Source organism: Tripterygium wilfordii, chromosome 23, assembly GCF_013401445.1.
Source record: "Tripterygium wilfordii isolate XIE 37 chromosome 23, ASM1340144v1, whole genome shotgun sequence".
Taxonomy (NCBI): domain Eukaryota; kingdom Viridiplantae; phylum Streptophyta; class Magnoliopsida; order Celastrales; family Celastraceae; genus Tripterygium; species Tripterygium wilfordii.
In genome coordinates, this window is record NC_052254.1 from 2534678 (window position 1) to 2551937 (window position 17260).

The 17260-nt window shown below is 35.6% G+C and overlaps 3 protein-coding genes across 4 annotated transcripts; all 3 read right to left on the reverse strand.

Moving 5' to 3' along the window:
- Positions 1–8: 8 nt before the first annotated feature.
- Positions 9–4008, reverse strand: LOC119993491 (serine carboxypeptidase-like). Its single transcript, XM_038840645.1, has 9 exons — positions 3674–4008; positions 2697–2865; positions 2393–2512; positions 2144–2293; positions 1914–2070; positions 1696–1787; positions 1070–1334; positions 483–616; positions 9–399 (listed from the first exon to the last, which is right to left on the reverse strand). The coding sequence occupies exons 1-9, from the start codon at positions 4006–4008 to the stop codon at positions 301–303; spliced, it is 1521 nt and encodes a 506-aa protein (XP_038696573.1). The 3' UTR covers positions 9–300.
- A 1470-nt stretch (positions 4009–5478) lies between these two features.
- On the reverse strand, positions 5479–7533 carry LOC119992946. The gene is made up of 2 exons (XM_038839789.1): positions 7356–7533; positions 5479–5744 (listed from the first exon to the last, which is right to left on the reverse strand). Exons 1-2 carry the CDS (start codon positions 7475–7477, stop codon positions 5621–5623), a joined length of 246 nt encoding a protein of 81 aa, XP_038695717.1. The 5' UTR covers positions 7478–7533; the 3' UTR covers positions 5479–5620.
- Positions 7534–7965: 432 nt separating this feature from the next.
- On the reverse strand, positions 7966–16337 carry LOC119993765 (V-type proton ATPase subunit H-like). Of its 2 annotated transcripts, none has more exons than XM_038840989.1 (12): positions 16241–16337; positions 15715–15798; positions 13971–14096; positions 13582–13684; positions 13428–13500; positions 12470–12535; positions 12238–12355; positions 11982–12143; positions 11638–11763; positions 11224–11349; positions 9721–9900; positions 7966–8561 (listed from the first exon to the last, which is right to left on the reverse strand). In XM_038840989.1, the coding sequence occupies exons 2-12, from the start codon at positions 15742–15744 to the stop codon at positions 8313–8315; spliced, it is 1359 nt and encodes a 452-aa protein (XP_038696917.1). In that variant the 5' UTR covers positions 15745–15798; positions 16241–16337; the 3' UTR covers positions 7966–8312. The 2 variants fall into 2 exon arrangements, with proteins under 2 accessions (XP_038696917.1, XP_038696918.1); XM_038840990.1 differs by lacking the exon at positions 16241–16337 and adding an exon at positions 16027–16202.
- Between the last annotated feature and the right edge of the window lie 923 nt (positions 16338–17260).

Below are 17260 nucleotides of genomic sequence, written 5' to 3' on the forward strand. Positions count from 1 at the left end.
TGAACTGTTTTGAAGCCTTGAAATTCTGATAGAGGGTGTGCCTGACTTTGTCTCTGACTTCTCCGAACAAGTTCGAGTTGGATTAGCTATGATTTAAACCTGTTCTTTCTACTTTATTTGGGAAACTCAATGTTTGGACTGAGCAGGAAAATGGTGGATTATCGGCTCAAATTTGATAAAAAATCATACTTGATCTCTGAGATATGTCAAAGCTTGTAAATGTGGAATCAAACCCTGATATTCTTGCAGAGATTTTTCTTTGTTGTGATTGTGATGCGAAAAAAGGGACAACTGGAGCTCCTAGTGATGTGTGGAAAGAGTATTTTGCATCCATCTTCCTATCATATCCAGAGCAACTTTTGGTTGATCCATTGGAACCATATGACCTGCCTGATAAACCTAACAAAAGAACAAATCACAAAAGTTATACCAAGTTCTTAGTTAATTACATGCACTCAGTAATTATGAGATGATCAACTAACCTTAAGAAGAGACAAGGGTTCAGTGACTTTCAATTCTCCTGCTATTGACCCATCAACGATAAAAGAAGTTTTTGGAGCTTTTTCAAAAGGTATTTTGCCATTCCATTCCATTGCATCAACCCATAATGAGGTTCCTGCTCTACCCAGAAAAATACCAAATCAGAAACCCAAAGCTAGAATCTACTAAGAACTTTAAAATCTTGTGAAATGAACGGGATAATATAACTTTTGGTTATTGAAATAGTTGTCAATTTCTAACTCAATCATTGAATGTTTACACGCTCCAACTTCATAACCAAAAGTTGAAAGTTGTTTCAATATGCACACACAGGCAGATTTCTCACTTCTCGAACAGATTTTCTATGCCACATCAGCAGTTTGACTACTCGAATAGTAGAAAATCTGCTCGAGTATGCATATTGGAATAATTTTTTACTTTGAATTAACAAGTTGGAACATTCGAACATTCGGTAATCAAGTTGGGCTTTATCAACTCTTTCAGTGATCACAAGTTGCATGATCCTTGAAATGACCATTAATGATTCAAGATGAATTGCATAACTATTATTCTATCTATGTAGGCTTACCTAGCCAATTACATACGAGATCTTGATCTCCAACGTAGACAAGGAGTCTAATGCCATCATTCAGAAGACCTGGTATTTTTGCTTCAATGTGTTTCATCATTTCTGCTTCCATGGCCGAATATACAATAGGATTACATGCAGCAAATTTAATGTGTTCTTCCACACCTAAAGCTTTCTTCACTGATATCAAATTCATAAACCTCTCCAACTTTGAGAACTCATAGCATTGACCACTACCAATGCATGTCTTTCGTATATCATAGTACTGCGTCTCACAAAAACATTCAAGTTAATTTTAGGGAGAAGTTATGAAATGGACCCTGAACTTTCATTTAGGATCAATTTGCCCCCTCAACTTCCACTTCTGTATACTGTTAGCCCCTACGCACATATTCCGTCTAATTTGGCTAATGTGGCAGTTGTTTTCCGTTACTAATTACATGACATGTGGTTTTCAGGCTTGCTGTCACATCAGCTAAATTGATTTTAAATCAAGTTTAGGAGCTAAATTGATCCATTCGCGAAAGTTTATGGGTCATTTCAATAGTTATCCCTTAATTTTATAGTTTTTTCTTTCAAAACTCATAAATGAAGACTAAGAAAATGTATATCTAATTATTACTTACATTTCTATTGTCAGCAATTCGGCTAATCTCAGGGATTATGCTATTACAATGAGAGAGTGCAGTGCGACAATCATCTTTTCCACCGTTGTTGACTAACAAGAAATCAAAAGGAGAAATCAAGAATAATTCCCAGATGGTGTTAGTTTGCATGAAATATGAATTAAGTTTTGCATTATAAGGTAACCAAACAAAGATAATAAACAAAAATCAGTGCTAACCACAGTCTTTTATAGATGATTCACATTTGGAAACAATTGCATCTATATGGGTGTAATTAGAAGAATTGGCTGTGATTAATTCTTTCTCCACAGCATAATCTAGCTGTGCTCGAAACTGAATCTCAGGATTTGTAAATCCATTACCAATAGCTAATCCCTGTAACACCATATAATTAAGAAAAATCAATAAGCAACTTTGTTTGATGTTATGTTCAAAGACGAAGAGACACCTTTAACTTAATATAGATTCTCGAATTTGCTTTTGCTTTGTTTTCTTCGTTGATACGAGAAGCAATAGCAGGAATATAGTATCCAGCATGAGATTCTCCAGTTATGAAGAATTCGTTATCTTTAAATTGATGATGCTTTTTAAAGAATTCCTACATTGAAGGAGATTGGACAACAACAACAACAAAAAAAATGAAAAATTTTGATTCAAGTATCTAGAATTTATAGATAGGGTAAGAGTAGAAATATACCTGCAAGAAATTATATAAATCATTGGTGACATCAATCAAATTACGCCTTATATTACTGTTATCGGGTGTATAACTAAAACCTGTTCCAATAGGCTGGTCAACAAAGAGAATGTTGGATACCTGTATTAAAAACGAATTAGCTTCTTATATGTTTTGAGGAAAATGCTAAAAGGATTGATGCATGCATTGCATTCTCAAAAAACAACAAGACAACATACCAAAACATTTTAAAGCATTAGATGGATGGTTGTTCTACAAAACTGATCTTGTCTATAATAAATAATAAGACAATATAATTCTATACCTGATTCCAACCGTGATTACTCCATTCGAGAAAGAGATTTTTTGTGATCTGAAAAGGACCATTTTCATAAAATAAAGCTATGCTACTACTACATCCAGGTCCTCCTGTCAACCACAGTACAACTGGGTCATTCTCACTCCCGTTAGACTTGAAAAAGAAGTAGAACATCCTGAAATAATAATCTATTAAATTAATACAAAGAGCTAATGTTTTTCAGAACCGAACCGCGCATTTAATCGCGACGGTGACTTATGAAAATTCAACCGATTGGAATTGAATCACCCATATTTTAAATAATTTATTTTACTTATAAATAATAATAAAATATAATAAATAAAAATCTTCACTCAATTATATTTGATTTTGTGACTTTATGGCGAGTATCAAATAGATCAACAAATATAATTAATTAATTTAAGACAAAAAAAAACACAGAACGAAATTAATTATAAAAATGACCATAAAAATATTTATAAAAATTTAAAAATGAATATTTTAACGATTTAATTAATTAAAGCATTGAGAAAAAGAGAAGCACAAAAGTGAAGAAAAAAATCGCAAAACGACAAAACAATTGTTATTTCCAAAATGATATGTATTCATAATTTTGGTATCTATAATCTAGATAGCATAAGTAGAAGTGTGGGGACCATTTATTACACTTCTCATGCCACCTAGATTATGAACATCAAAATTATAAACATCAAAATTATGAACATGTATTGCTTCCGTGATTATTTTTACAAGGGACCCACTTCAGAACAAAGTGACAAACAGGTGACCTCTTTTCCCTCACCCAGTGACAGCTGTAGTTGGCAAAAAGCCTATGGGTCATAGAGGTTGCTAAAGCCAGCCTTAGTAAAAAAAACAAAAAGAAAGAAGAAGAAGAAGAAGGTCGAACCAATGGGCTTTGCTGGTTCTGATAACACTACAAGAAGGTATAAAATGACATAAAACTAGCTAGTTCATGATGTTACCTTGCACCAGTAGCATCTGGAAGGTGATAGTACCCAGCATAATGTTCAAGGTCTCTAGTAGCAGGCCTAACACCAAGAAATGGAAAGTTGAATTGCTTCTCAACTAGTCTCGAAGTATTAACAACCAAGGGTTCTTGATCATCAACGATATTGTTAATCTCATCTTTTGGGAATATTTTGAGTGGTTCCACTTCTTGTATAAGCTCCACTGCTTGTTTTCTAGGAGAGATGACTGGTTTTGATGAATGAACTCGATTTGCTTGCACTAGCATTAAGGTGAAGAGGCGAGAAAGAAGTAGAAAAAACAAGAAGATGTGAGCATTTGATGCCGCCATTGTTGTTGGGAAACAAAATTATTGGACAATGAAATTTCTTCTGTTATGAACTATTATATAGGAAATGTATATATATATATATATATATAAGTATTTCTTCTCTTCAATTGTAATAATTAATTGGAGAACGGACCAAAATTATGCAATGAGACTTCTTTTGGACGGATTAGTCAAGGCAGACAAATATTAATTATGATGCAGAAAAAACAAGAAATTATATATATATATAGTGTTCTTTTGGACATAATGACGATGATGCCAAAGAGATGCATCATTCCGACCCTATTTTTCACGATTTCAACATTCCATGAAAATATAAAGAAAGATATTTATATACTTGAGACATTTTTTAGAATCTTCTCCTAGACTGCATAAAATAAATAATTGAATGCAAGTTGTATCCTTGCAGGTTATCATTAGGGGTGAAAAGAAAAAAAAAAAAAAAACCTATTCCAAGGTAGACAAAAATGAATTTTCTTTTGTTACGGACTAGCCAAGGTAGACAAAAATGGCCCAAATAACAAAAGATACATTATTATACAGCTTTGAATGCAAGTTGTCACCTTATATAATCTTGCTCTTGGCGTAGGATATCATCATTAGAGCTCATTAACTTAACCTATTGGCTATTATTCATCCTGAAGTTGGGCCGGACTTCGGTTTGGGACCTTAAGCTTAGAGCCCAGCCCGACTTTTGATCACCTCCATCTAATGATCATGTACAATTTATTGATGGGTTGTATATGGCACAAATTTAAAATACACATAGGCGTGAAAATAGCCCAACGGGTTAATATAACATGTCGTCATCATCGAAAGATTGGTCATGTTCCAACTCAAGTCATCCAAATATTCAAACGTTTCAAAATTATATGACAATGAAACTTCTTTTGTACGGATTAGCTAAGGTAGACAAAAATGGCTGCACAAAAGATAAGACAGTATTATAGTGTTCTACTTCAATGTGCAACAATGATGACGATGCCAAAGTATATATATATATATATATATATATATCATTCCGAGCCTATTCTTCACGATTTCAGCATTCCATCAAAACTTAAACAAAAGACGGACACTATACTTACGACATTATTAGAATCTTCTTATAGACTGCATAAAGAAATAGTTGAATGCAAGTTGTATCCTTGCAGCTTGTCACCTAAATCTTGCTTTTTGCGTAGGATATTATCGTCAGAGCTCATCACCTTAACCTATTATTCACCCTGAAGTTGGATCTGAACGTCGGGCCGGACTTTGGTTCGATCTACAAAAATCTTGTATACGGGTGTTGTTTACGTTATTTTACCTTAAGATACTAGTTACTTATTTTCTATACCTTTAATTAAATTTAAGATGTAGCTTTAAAACCTACATTGTGTGATAAATAACTAAAGGTTATTTTAAGTGTCTTTTCCTTATGCCCTATTTCAAGTTCAATTGAAAGATTCAAACTGTAAACCAATTCCCTTGATCAAGAGCTTTAGGATGAACATTCACTTTCTTTATCAAATCCTGTTATTCTTTGACACTGTCATACCACCAAAAGTGTAAAAAAACTGTTAAAAACTTTCATTTACATACAAGATTTAATGATGAAGAAAGAGTTACATCAGTCATCATCATACGAGACATGAAAACCAGTAGTGCAACCGGATGTCTCGGGGTCTTCTGCCCCGCAGCAGTCGTAGAACTTGGCAGCGTATGGCGGATCATTTGGACCCAATTCATAGTACCTTCAAAAAATGCAGAAGAAATGTTATTACCAACCAAGTCATGTAAATAGAAAAACCATCTCTCAACAGGAATACATCAACAAAAACCATTAATGTACACAATGTCCCAAAAACGATTAGGACTAACTTCACTACCCCCAGATGCACTCGCAAGAAAGCAACCGAGATCGTACATTGTTTGATGAAAATTACTTCTGTATTAGTCTCCTTCTAACAGTATTTTTCAAAGTACAAGAGGACTGCATTTCACATAAAGAAGCAAACCTTAGTGGACTTCCACTTACTCTTCCACAAAAGCCATTTGTCGTAGGGAGAAAGGAAAAATTCCTTCTGTTCAAGTGACCACCAGTGAAATTCTCTTCATTCAATAGAATAGCAATGTGAGAGATAAATTGTCCCTCACTTGCACCATTTTATCCTAATTGCTTGTTCATACCATAAATAAAAAATCAAACAATCCATGTCTACGAAGATTAAATATAAACTGAAAGAAAAGAATCATTCAATCAACCAGTATTTATTTGCAAGATTATACATATTGAGTAAGAACCCAAATCTTTTGTACAGAAATTTTAATAGAGAATACAATTTCTTTCACCATGGAAATTGTAAGTACATCAAACTATCAATTTACGAAACCAAAGAACTGAACTCACAAGAAATTGGCCAACCACCACCTTACCGTTAGACTGCCTACATTTAAGTTGCATCCACAATATGCCAATCAGGGAGTGACCAGACAATAGGTCTTTGTTGTTTGACATCATCATAAGAAAATTAACAAGATATAGTTGATGTTTCTTCACTCCCATTCAAATATTTTGGAGTTCAGTGTCCATACAGCAGCAGCAATGCCATAAGTCATCAAACACCCAAACAATAAGAAGTAAAACAAGCAAATAACAAGAAGCAATAGCAAGCCAGGGGTTTTTTGTTTATATGAGCATTGGCTATTAGGTTAAGGTATAAAGTCCTCTTCCTTAATTTGAGAATGACATAAGAAACCAAAGCTGGAAACTGGGTTGGTCTCTGACTCTCACTCTCAGCTAACTCTCTCATTTTACATTTATAGTGTGTTTGGATTGAGGGATTTGGGGGGAAGGGAAGGAAATCTCCCCCCTAATTCTCTCCAAATCCCTCCCTTTAATGATATCTTTATTCCAATCATCTTCAAATCCCTCTCCTTGATTTTTTCTAAACTATCCAAACAAAGGAATTAGAAGGAAACTCCCTTCCCCTTCTCTTCCCTTCCCCTCCCCCAAATCACTCAATCCAAACACACTATAATGGATGTGATACACATCGCATATCAGCAAGATCGGGGAGCAAATCCATCAACCATGATTGAATTGGACTCTATAAAAGGAAAATATTAAAAAGAAAATCTAGTGATTGCAAACTAAAATGAGAAAAGCTACATGTGCGAAAGTCTCTGCTTCTTCTCCAACCATTGAAGATCCTTTCTGTTCATGATTAAATTTTAATTCACTAAAACAAGAAAAGATCGGTAATTTCACTCCATGTTATGATGGTACAGAGAAATTCGAAGCGGGTAACAAAAATAATCAAAATCAATTATAGGTAAAATCCATTATAGACAGAGAGAGATACCTCTTTTGGTCGTCATGACGGCGACAGACGAAGAAGGAAGGATGGAAGCGGCAAGATGAAGAGGTGTTAGAGGAAGGACTGTAGCTTCGCTTGCATATCTTGCATACTTTCTCTTTCTCCATCTTCGTCTTCTTAGATGCGCGCACACACTCTATTGGGCTATTTCTTGTATACTTCCTTTTTCTTATCCCATTACTAGGCCTGTCATTGACGGGCCCAATTCCGGACTCATATATTTGGGTCTGATAAAAACCTAACCCTATCCAAATTGTAATTTCCATTTTAAAGTTACGTCATTTAGGGTTATAAAGCATTGATTTTTTTTTTTACATGAATTTAATCGATCAATCGATTATTATTTTGATCAATTATCCATGATTCTAAGTAAATTTTTTTTAAGAATAACTGACAAATCAATCTGTTCGTTTTTTACGATTATTTAACACTCTTTGTGGCATTAAGTGTTGTAATTGCCGATTGGATTGGGGAGGAAAAATTATGGAAATTTTTAGAAAAATTATAAATGTAAAGGCATCTTCAGTTTGTCGGTTGGTCAAAATAAAACCTAATGTGAATTAATCAGAAAGAAATCAAATGAAACAAACTAACAAAGTCTAAAACGGCTCAGTGTTTAAATGTCAATCAATAGACTGATGGTATGTATATACAACCATCAAGAAGTACACTTTGCGCATTCTTTATTCTGCAGCTCGCAATCTGAACTAAATATTTCTTAAATAAATAAGAATTGATTCTTCAAGACTTTTAATCATAAACATTATAACCTGACGAAATGAGAAAGTCCCGGATCGATGAATTGCGAATCGCGAATTGCGAATTGCTCATATGATAATAGATGAACTAAGAACGAACAAACAGTAACCTTTCATCACAAGTACTTCAATTGTAATAGATGATATGAACGATTTACCATTCCAAACCCTAAGGGGAATGGAATCAAGCTTGCAAAAAGCTCGCATACTTTGCACCGAGGAAAAGCCTCTGAATGCATAGTAGGGCATTTTTGGTAACTTCAGCATTTTCATGGTTCATCAGTTTCATAGCCCGTTCCTTGGCCTTGAGGTCTGTCAATATGACGCGACCAGCTGGATGGTGCTGGACAAACTGGGAGAGATCAAAGCAAGCAACAGCCAGGGCTCTTGGATCACTAGAGGTGTCCAAAATTGTGATAAGGACCCTAAGAATCTGAGGCATAATATCACATATTAGTATTACATCAGTTTTGAGTGCTCTGCAATCATAATAAGGATTTGAAACCAGAATACAATCACAAGACTAACCACAAGTTCAATATTCATCAATATATAATAAGAAAATTATATGTACTGCAGCCAACAAGTATAGAGCAGCGAAATAGTCAAAACCACCTGGGACAAATCAGGACGACATCATGGTTTTAGGACAGGCACTTTGAAAATCAACATCACTTGCTACCTAAACTTTTCTTAAATTATAATAAAGAAAAAATAGTGCATCCCCTAAATTCATTAATAAGCAAAATTTCCACCTAAAGTGTTGGTGTTGTTACTCAAGCTTATGTAGGAAGAATGAACAGAATTACCGCAATATCATATTTTGCAAAAGCATTATGCCCAAAATTTATATAGAACAAAAGAAGTAAACAATTCCCGTGTACAAGGCTCCCGCAGTGGGAGGGGTTAGGGAAAGGCAGGATGTACATAGACCTTACCCCTACATTATATAGAAGTGAAATAAAAATTATCTATCAATGTAAATAAGTGGGTATAGTGTGTTGCGGCAAGCAGTTTTATGCAGAAAAGGTTTTCTCCTATTCTGGCTGTTCATCTATGGTAGTAGGATTATGTAGGATCAATCACAGAAAAATATATTTCTTGCAGGGACTGGGATGACATTCCCGGTTCCCACAGGACCACTGCTTTCCTAATAGGATAGGGATAGAAAACTCCGGCCTCCATCACGAGGAAGGAGACAGAAATAAGGGCAAAACCTTTGCATGGACACCTGCACGGGGAGGCAAATCCAGCCTCTCCCAGCCCATTTGCCATCTCATGAGCCAAACAACTTACTTTTCGAATAATTGCATTCACCGTTGAATCAATCTCTCCTACTATACTAGCATGGGAGCATTTCAGAGTGTGTGTAAAGCTGTAAGCTATACACAATGGCCATATGCCAAGTAGCAACTACATGCAAATAGGGAGGACAATTCAAAAGTCGTGCTATTCATTCATCTTTGTGGGTAGGCTCAATGTAGACTTGTATCATGACTGAAGTGAACCATCATTCTCAGAAGTAATGGCAGTAAAAGTAAAAAATAAAAATAAAAATAGTACACAAGATTGATCGAGAGAGAGAGAGGGACCTGAAAATCATTCTCCTCGAAATTTGTAATATTCTCACGCCAAAACATAGGATCTTTATGCATAGGAGACCAGTCAAGATGGCCAAGGAACACTTCTTGCTTGTACTTGTCAAAAGAACTTAACTTCTTAATGTTATCCTTTAACCCTTCGTCCAGTTGGTTCAGAGATTCCAAAAGGTCCTGTGAAATAAACAAAAGTCAATAGATACTAATCAATGAGAAAAGCATCTCATACAGGACATGGAGGTCTCATAGATAAGTCCATTTTTATCACCTCCTGTTAGTCCAAAGGCCAATTATTAAGGACTTTTGTAGTGAACCAAATGCAATATTATAGGGAGTTCACGAGCCACTTATAAAAAAAAAGAATGCACATTATTCGAGAAAGAAATGCTGGGAATCCTCTGGAAAAGAAACGATACAGGTCAAACAAAGAACAAGGGAGTGCCGCACAGAACATATTGACCTACGGGCCCACATCTAGAGAGTCTCAGATACACTTCAGAGTGCATCGAGCAAGAAGTGCGTCTGGGAGACATGGATCCAAATGGACCTTTCATAGATATAATTATCTTCAAATGAATAGTCTATGCAGCATAATAAATAAGGAATGCAATTACAATTATAACAATAACAATACAAGTAACATCAAGTGAAATTTAAATTATTTAAAATTGACTAAGGAAGACCTCCATGTGGATAAAAATCAACGATATTGGTAAAATAGTAGCATAACTCTAGTTGCAAAACAAAGAACAGGAACAGTAGGGAAAGAGATTTTTTAATTTTCATTTAAAAGTTCAGAATAAAAGGCCACTTCAGAAGAAGGGAGAAAATCTCAAAACAATAACATAAATACATAATGCATATATACACACAAAGGCATGCAAGTGCATATAAGACTATAAGCACATACATGCATGGACAAGCACCATTAATGAAAATAAATGTGAGACTCAAGAGTACACCTCTCTTCTGTGCATGCCAAGTGGAACAAAGGAATCGTACAATATAAACTGCTCCTCTTTCTTTTATTGTTTGCTTTTCGTTTGGCATAACCTACTATTATTGACATTCAAAAGATTCCCTTTTCTTTATGGAATGGTCAATAGAATGGCCAGCCTAAATGCAAAAGAAAATAAACCTCAATCCAAAACCCAGCAGATAATGCAAAGCTCCTAGAATGGCGCCCCCCAAGGCCCCAACAAATGGGAACCAAAAATGAAAGATACCATGAAGGAGCCTCATGCAGGATGCATACTACAGTAAAATAATATCGCATAGCTCCTAGACATAAAATAAAAAATGGCATTGATTAAAAGACGTGCAAACAATTTGTTGAGATTAAAAAAAAAACAACTATCTAAAATAGTACTACGAAGTCTTGGTAACTGATGATAGGACAATACATTCATCAGAAGACAAGTATCAGTTTGATGAAACTACGTGATGTGGCATGAAACATCATTTGGAACGTATGTATGAACCTTCCATATGACTTACTTCATCGCTCCATGCCTGTGTTTTCAAACTTTGAACAATTTGTGGCAGTCCAAGGTCCACCATCTGAGCACCAAATGTTCCTTTGTGGAGCAAGTTCCGGAAGGTCAAGACAACCACCCTGACAACCTAGAAAAATAGCAGTGCAAACTTATTAAAGGTCAGCATAACCCTCCGTTCTTTTCCCCCAATGGGAATTAGCTAACAGTAATTAAGTTGTGGTCAATAATCCCTTTTAATGGAATTAACGTATGGCAACCATAGTTCATGACATAATGCAGGATTACAGAAACCAGAATGTTCAGAAAGAGTATATTCTGCAGAATAAATAACTTTGTGTACAGTAACAAATAGTTACAGAATATTAGTGCTCAAAATATTAAACAAACTCAACAGGTGTGAAAAGTGAAATCTCACCTTCTCTTTTGTGGAACTCTTCACAACTTCTATCAGTCGCGGAAGGGTTCTAGAGGTAGCCAAGTATTCAATTGCTGGTTCATAGTAGGATAAGAGCCAGATACAAAGACATGTTTCATAAAGAAGCTGTTCCAAATAGAAAAGGTCATCCTTATTTATAATATAAACGTAAGGGTTTATAAAGACTTGTTCAGTGAGTAATAACTTATATAAGTTCCAGAAGAGTAGAACTCAAAGCTTGCATGAAAAAAACCGTGAGCTTGCAAACCAGTTCAGCCTGCTCGCACACTGGGTTAAGTTGTACAGACTTGGATGAGAAATTAATTTCACAATGAAATATTTACCTGAATAGATTGTTGGGTTGATGCAGGAGAGATAAAAGGGATCAGTAACTTCACCCCATCTGCTCGAATGAAGGAAGACCTGACAATAGGTTCCTTCAGCAATGTTGCAAGGCAACTGATAGCTGCTGGAATGCCACGATTAGGATGAGAAGGCTTTTTTAGCTGCACAAGACAAAGGGAATCAAGACTAGGCACAGTAACAGTATCATCTAATGAAAATACCCCCATTGGTTGACCTTCCAATGCTAAGACCAACCTGTACACAAAGCCACTCAACCAAACCTTTCAATACATCGTCAATACTAGTGACCTTGCTCTTAGAACTCACAACTTCCCCATTTGAAACAGCGCCACCCTGGTTTTTTGGCCTAGCACTGGAGTCAACAAAAATTATTATGACATACATCATTATAATTTATTAAGCCCACCACTCCGCTAGCTTCAGTAGAACTTGAAATTTAAGTTCATGAACAGATCGTGCTAATTACCTTACTATCAAAGCCAGAATCTCGCAGCTCTTTTCTTCTATGAACCAATTACCTTTTGAAAGCAATCTGAGAACCGAATAGTCAATTGATTCAGCTGTTATCAATTGAATGGAATAAACTGGGAACTATAGCAAAACTACCAATCATAACTTAAATGAAAAGAATAATTGCTTTTAGAAATTCTCAGGGAAATGAGAAGCCAAAGGGGCTGCACTCTAAGCTTCTCATATGGAATAATTTTATTTATTAGAAAAAAAAACCCCTCGGCTGTCAGATGCATACCACGCCAGATGAACTACCATATGGGACTTGGTCAGCTACTTAAATGGTCAAATTGTCAAATATGCTTCATTACCTTCATGCATAAGTAGATATCACAGAAAATCATCTCATTTAAATATTGCACTTCACAACCGGTTTGGATCTAAAAAGTTCAGAAATTATCTGGAATGCCATGAGGCAGCAAAAGGTAAGTTATGTGCTGGAAATTTTTATAGTGTTAGGTATCCAGTTTGACAAGAAAATGGCTTCATGAACTGCTAATCCAGTTTAGGCACCTATTTCTAATTCTTATAATATATAAAATGAAACAAGCAGGGAAAAACTGAGACCAGAAGTTAATGCATTCAAAACAAATAGGCAAAACAAATGCTCAGCTTTGATACGGCAATATAAAATTAAAAGACAGCCAAAGCGTCAGGCAAATAAAGCATTCACAAGAAAGAAGTAGAAAAACAACCAACTCCGAAAAGGAAGTGATTGCATTCACAAGAAAGAAGTAGAAAAACGTTCAGATATATACCAAGGGGAGCAATCTGTCCTCAAATAAGCTGCACAAAATATGTAAACCTTTTCCACTTCACAACAAAGTAGAGCAAACATCGCTTCAGCACAAATTAAAATCAACTAATTTCTTACATGTCAAGTATATAACTATTGCTCACACATATATACTTAACTTAAGAAAGGTTCATAAGTATCTTCATTTGCAAGAGATTTGTCATGGAACAATCTGGCTCTTTTTTGGTTTGCTGTCAAAGCAGGTAAACACGATGTCAACATCTCACAATGCATGTTCAACTAAAAGTGAAAAGTGACAAAGTTCCACTTACCTGTAAGCATTTCACCTATTAAAGCTAGAACATATTCCACCGTTTCCTCTTTGAATATATCCCGCAAAATGCCAACAAATACCCGAACATAAGCTGGACCATCCTGCCATAGTTAACTCTGCTTGTCAATTTAACTCTACTTGTTAAGTTAACTCTGCTTGTCAATATCATCGGGAGGTACAACAATTCTCCTCAAAATCAAAACAAATTTCCAGCAGAATTATTGTTTCTCAAGAAGAGTAACCCCTTGATTCATTCATCTATGGACATAGCAATATACAACATTTCAAGCACAAACCAAAAGAAAGCCTGGCTTAGAGGTTGAGATAGGACGTAGAAACATAGAACATTTCAAGCATTGATAAATTAAAATAGGAAGTAAACATTACATCTTCCAGCAACTGTGCCTTGTAACTTTCAGGTTTTTTATCATAACGTCTTAACAGCTGAAGACCTGTTCCCGAAATCAGCTTAGTTGTCATGTACGACTCCCATGGGATGTCTCTTCTTAAAACCTTCAAAATGGAAGAAAATGTCATTCAAACCAGAACACAAAGAACTTCTGCGATTAAAAAAAGTCTCATACAAGTTCAACATTACACTACTTGTGTCCCACAGACAAAGATCAAGTAATTTCACTTTAGAAGTATAAACAGCAGTTACTTTATAAACATAGTGGCCTGATCATCACCATCATCAAAGCTTAAATCCCACTCAATTTACAGTCAGCTACATAGACCCATAAGAGAAATTGGTAGGAGAATACCATTAGTTTCAATCTAAAGTTATGTTATCCAGTGATCCTACTTCATTCCAAGTCTTTTCATCTCCCTCTTCTCTTTCTAGCATCCCCTACTATAATTTTCTCAACTTTTTTTTTGAATGAAAAAAGTTTATTCAAGCACCAAGGGGGTGCAACCCAGAAAGAAAACAAGGAGAGCGCAGCCCTAAAAGCTACAAACTACATAAATTCATATAATCAAAAACATTCCCTGATAGGAGTGCACTTCATGACTTTAGGCATTCCAGCCATTTTCTAAGAAAACTTCTAAGGAGGACTCGTTGTTAAAAATTCTATTATTCCTTTCAATCCATATCATCCACATCACAGATATTGGAATAAGTTGAGAGAAACTTCTATGATGCTTTCCTGTGCCTGTAGATTTTCAAGCCAGCAGCTCCTTGACCGCTGAAGCATTTGTGACCCACCTAATGCCCAGCATGATCAGCACATTCCAGAAACTAATTGAGGTGCCTTTACCAGCTTGGAAGAAAGTTATAGCAGTCCAGACATTCCATCCCTTCATGATAGATCTCCACAAACTGCAGCCATAAGGGGCTTTGCTAATTTTCTCAACTTTTAACAGTGCAACACCATCATCTTTATGTTATATATGCCTAAACTATCTAAGACAATCTTTTCACATAGAATCTACAATCGCCACTACCCTACAGGCGTACCCTGAATCTAATATTTCTTTTCTTAGCCTATCCTCTCTTGTATTGTCGCTTATCAAATAAATCTAATTTCTGCGCTCTTTTTTTTTCTTGAGCCTTTTGCCTTTCAATGGCCCAACACTCTGCTACACATTGTGCAACATATATTAGTCCAATAAACTTTACACTTTAAACGGGTGCGGTCCATTTTAATAAGCTTATTCCTAAACTTTCTGTGAAAAAACAAGAAGTCTCGCGAACGAGGCTCCCAAAGTGAGCGGGGTCGGGGATATTCCTAAACTTTCTAATGTCTATGAAGAGATATTTTGTACTCATTATGGGCAGTGAAAATCTCTTATTTCCCCACATAAGTAAAGAAACTTCACTATCAACTCTACAGCATATGCTTATTTAAGTAGTCCTCATTATAAAAACTCTGGTTGAAAATACTAGAACTTGTAAATGTTGAAAATAATAGAACTAGTAAATGAATCCAACATCCTAAGGCGCCAATCTTTCAAAACTCCAAATTCACCACCTCTCCCATATCCCGCTAGTATAGCTTCATGGCCTTTCTAGTTCAATTTCCAAAACAAAAATTCAAAGTCACAGCCCACAAAAATTGACCATTTTGAAGATAAATATGCACAGATACATCTGCATACATATATCAAATTATGTGATCAGATCACTGACCTGTTCTGTTGTCAGTTCAGCTTGGTCCATCGTTAAGCGAACGCCCTAAATACTCTTATCAGTTTCCTTTACCAATTCAAATACCTGCACAATCAAAAACCAATGAATCCAACTGAACGCCCGACGAGTACAGTACAAAAGTCTGTGTGTCTGTCCTTGAGTATGATTTCCGTACATAAGGTAAAATCCAGATCAAGAAATCAACAAATCCAACCCAATTTTCCGTTAATGACAGTTCAAAGTCACTAAAGATCACAGCTGTGCATCAGGAAAATTCAAATTGGAAAACAAAAAATACACTGAAACCCTTACGATCAGCGAAATTGAGTGAGAGTTGCCTTCCAACGAAAGAATGCAATCTCAAAACACCTTAACACGAATACGAACATAGATAGCTAGAAAATCAGAGAGAAAATGATGACTCCGCAGATTTGACAGCCGAGTCAGAACAATTACTGGTCGAGAAATACAGCTCGAAGGGAAAGAAAGAAATGAGAAGCAATGGTGGTGTTGGTCGATCGCGTACCTGATAATGTTAATCTCTGCAAAGTGTAGTTCTGTTCTGTGATCCTTGATGAGGAAGCACAACGCTATTTTGATTGGAGAGATATGATCCGTTACTCCTAATTGTATCATAGGTCTTTGTTTTGTGTTGGATCCGAAGCGTACACGTGGGTGGGCCAGAACCGGACAACTATTTTTGGGCCCGAAGTCCATCTCGTTTATTTTTTGGAGAAAAATTAAAAATATTGTTTTTTATGCTCATCAAACTATTTCCTCAGTTAAAACTTAAATCTCGGATATTTCATTATAATATTTTGATAAAGTACAAGTTGTAAATATGAAGAATTGAACTTGTGCTATATAGAGCCAACCAATCCGAAATTCCCTTTTCCATCTTTCCCTTCTCTCCTCCTCTCCCCCAGCACTTTCCTTATGCTTTTCTTTATTTGTTTGTTTGAATATGATGGGTAGACGGTAAGACTCTCCCCTAATTTTTCGTTTGGGAGATGACTTGATTTCAAGAACAGTGTATGATCAGAGATTCATTGGCATGTTTTGAATTTCAAATTTCAAGTTCAAGTATTGATAGGCATGGATCTGGATCTACTTTCAAACTTGATTGGAGGATTGCTCAAAATACCAAATTTGAGTTGCTTAAATAGTGTTTTTTTTTAATGTTTGCTTACTCTGGCGGAGAAAGTGTGTTTTTGTTTCTTCAAACGTAGTCATATGTTCAAGTTTTATTTTTTATTTTTTCTTTAGTCTATTTTGGTATATCCCGATATAGTTTGTAATCCGATATTTTGACGATGTAGTCGTGTTTCGGTTTGAAATCCTTCAATGTCATCCATCTTTATGGTGGTTCGAATATCTATTGGATATATGAATACAATTCGGTCTATGACCCAAAAAAAAAACACTTATGTGGTATTGTTGGAAGAATTAATTGCCAAGCAGCTCGTTCATCTCAAAATACCTACAACATCGGCAAACAAATACGACTTGATTTTATCAGGAGCAGAAATCCAAATGGTTAGTGAAT

Coding starts and splice junctions, on each gene's coding strand:
- LOC119992946 (XM_038839789.1), bottom strand. CDS start 7,477: ATGGAGAAAGAGAAAGTATGCAAGATATGCAAGCGAAGCTACAGTCCT. Junction 5,745..7,355: donor CGTCATGACGACCAAAAGAG/GTATCTCTCTCT, acceptor CATTTTTTGAAG/GTACTATGAATTGGGTCCAA.
- LOC119993491 (XM_038840645.1), bottom strand. CDS start 4,008: ATGGCGGCATCAAATGCTCACATCTTCTTGTTTTTTCTACTTCTTTCT. Junction 1,335..1,695: donor GAATTGCTGACAATAGAAAT/GTAAGTAATAAT, acceptor TGTGAGACGCAG/TACTATGATATACGAAAGAC. Junction 400..482: donor AACCCTTGTCTCTTCTTAAG/GTTAGTTGATCA, acceptor TTCTTTTGTTAG/GTTTATCAGGCAGGTCATAT.
- LOC119993765 (XM_038840989.1), bottom strand. CDS start 15,744: ATGGACCAAGCTGAACTGACAACAGAACAG. Junction 9,901..11,223: donor CACAGGCATGGAGCGATGAA/GTAAGTCATATG, acceptor TTTATTTCACAG/GACCTTTTGGAATCTCTGAA. Junction 8,562..9,720: donor TCGAGGAGAATGATTTTCAG/GTCCCTCTCTCT, acceptor ATTATGCCTCAG/ATTCTTAGGGTCCTTATCAC.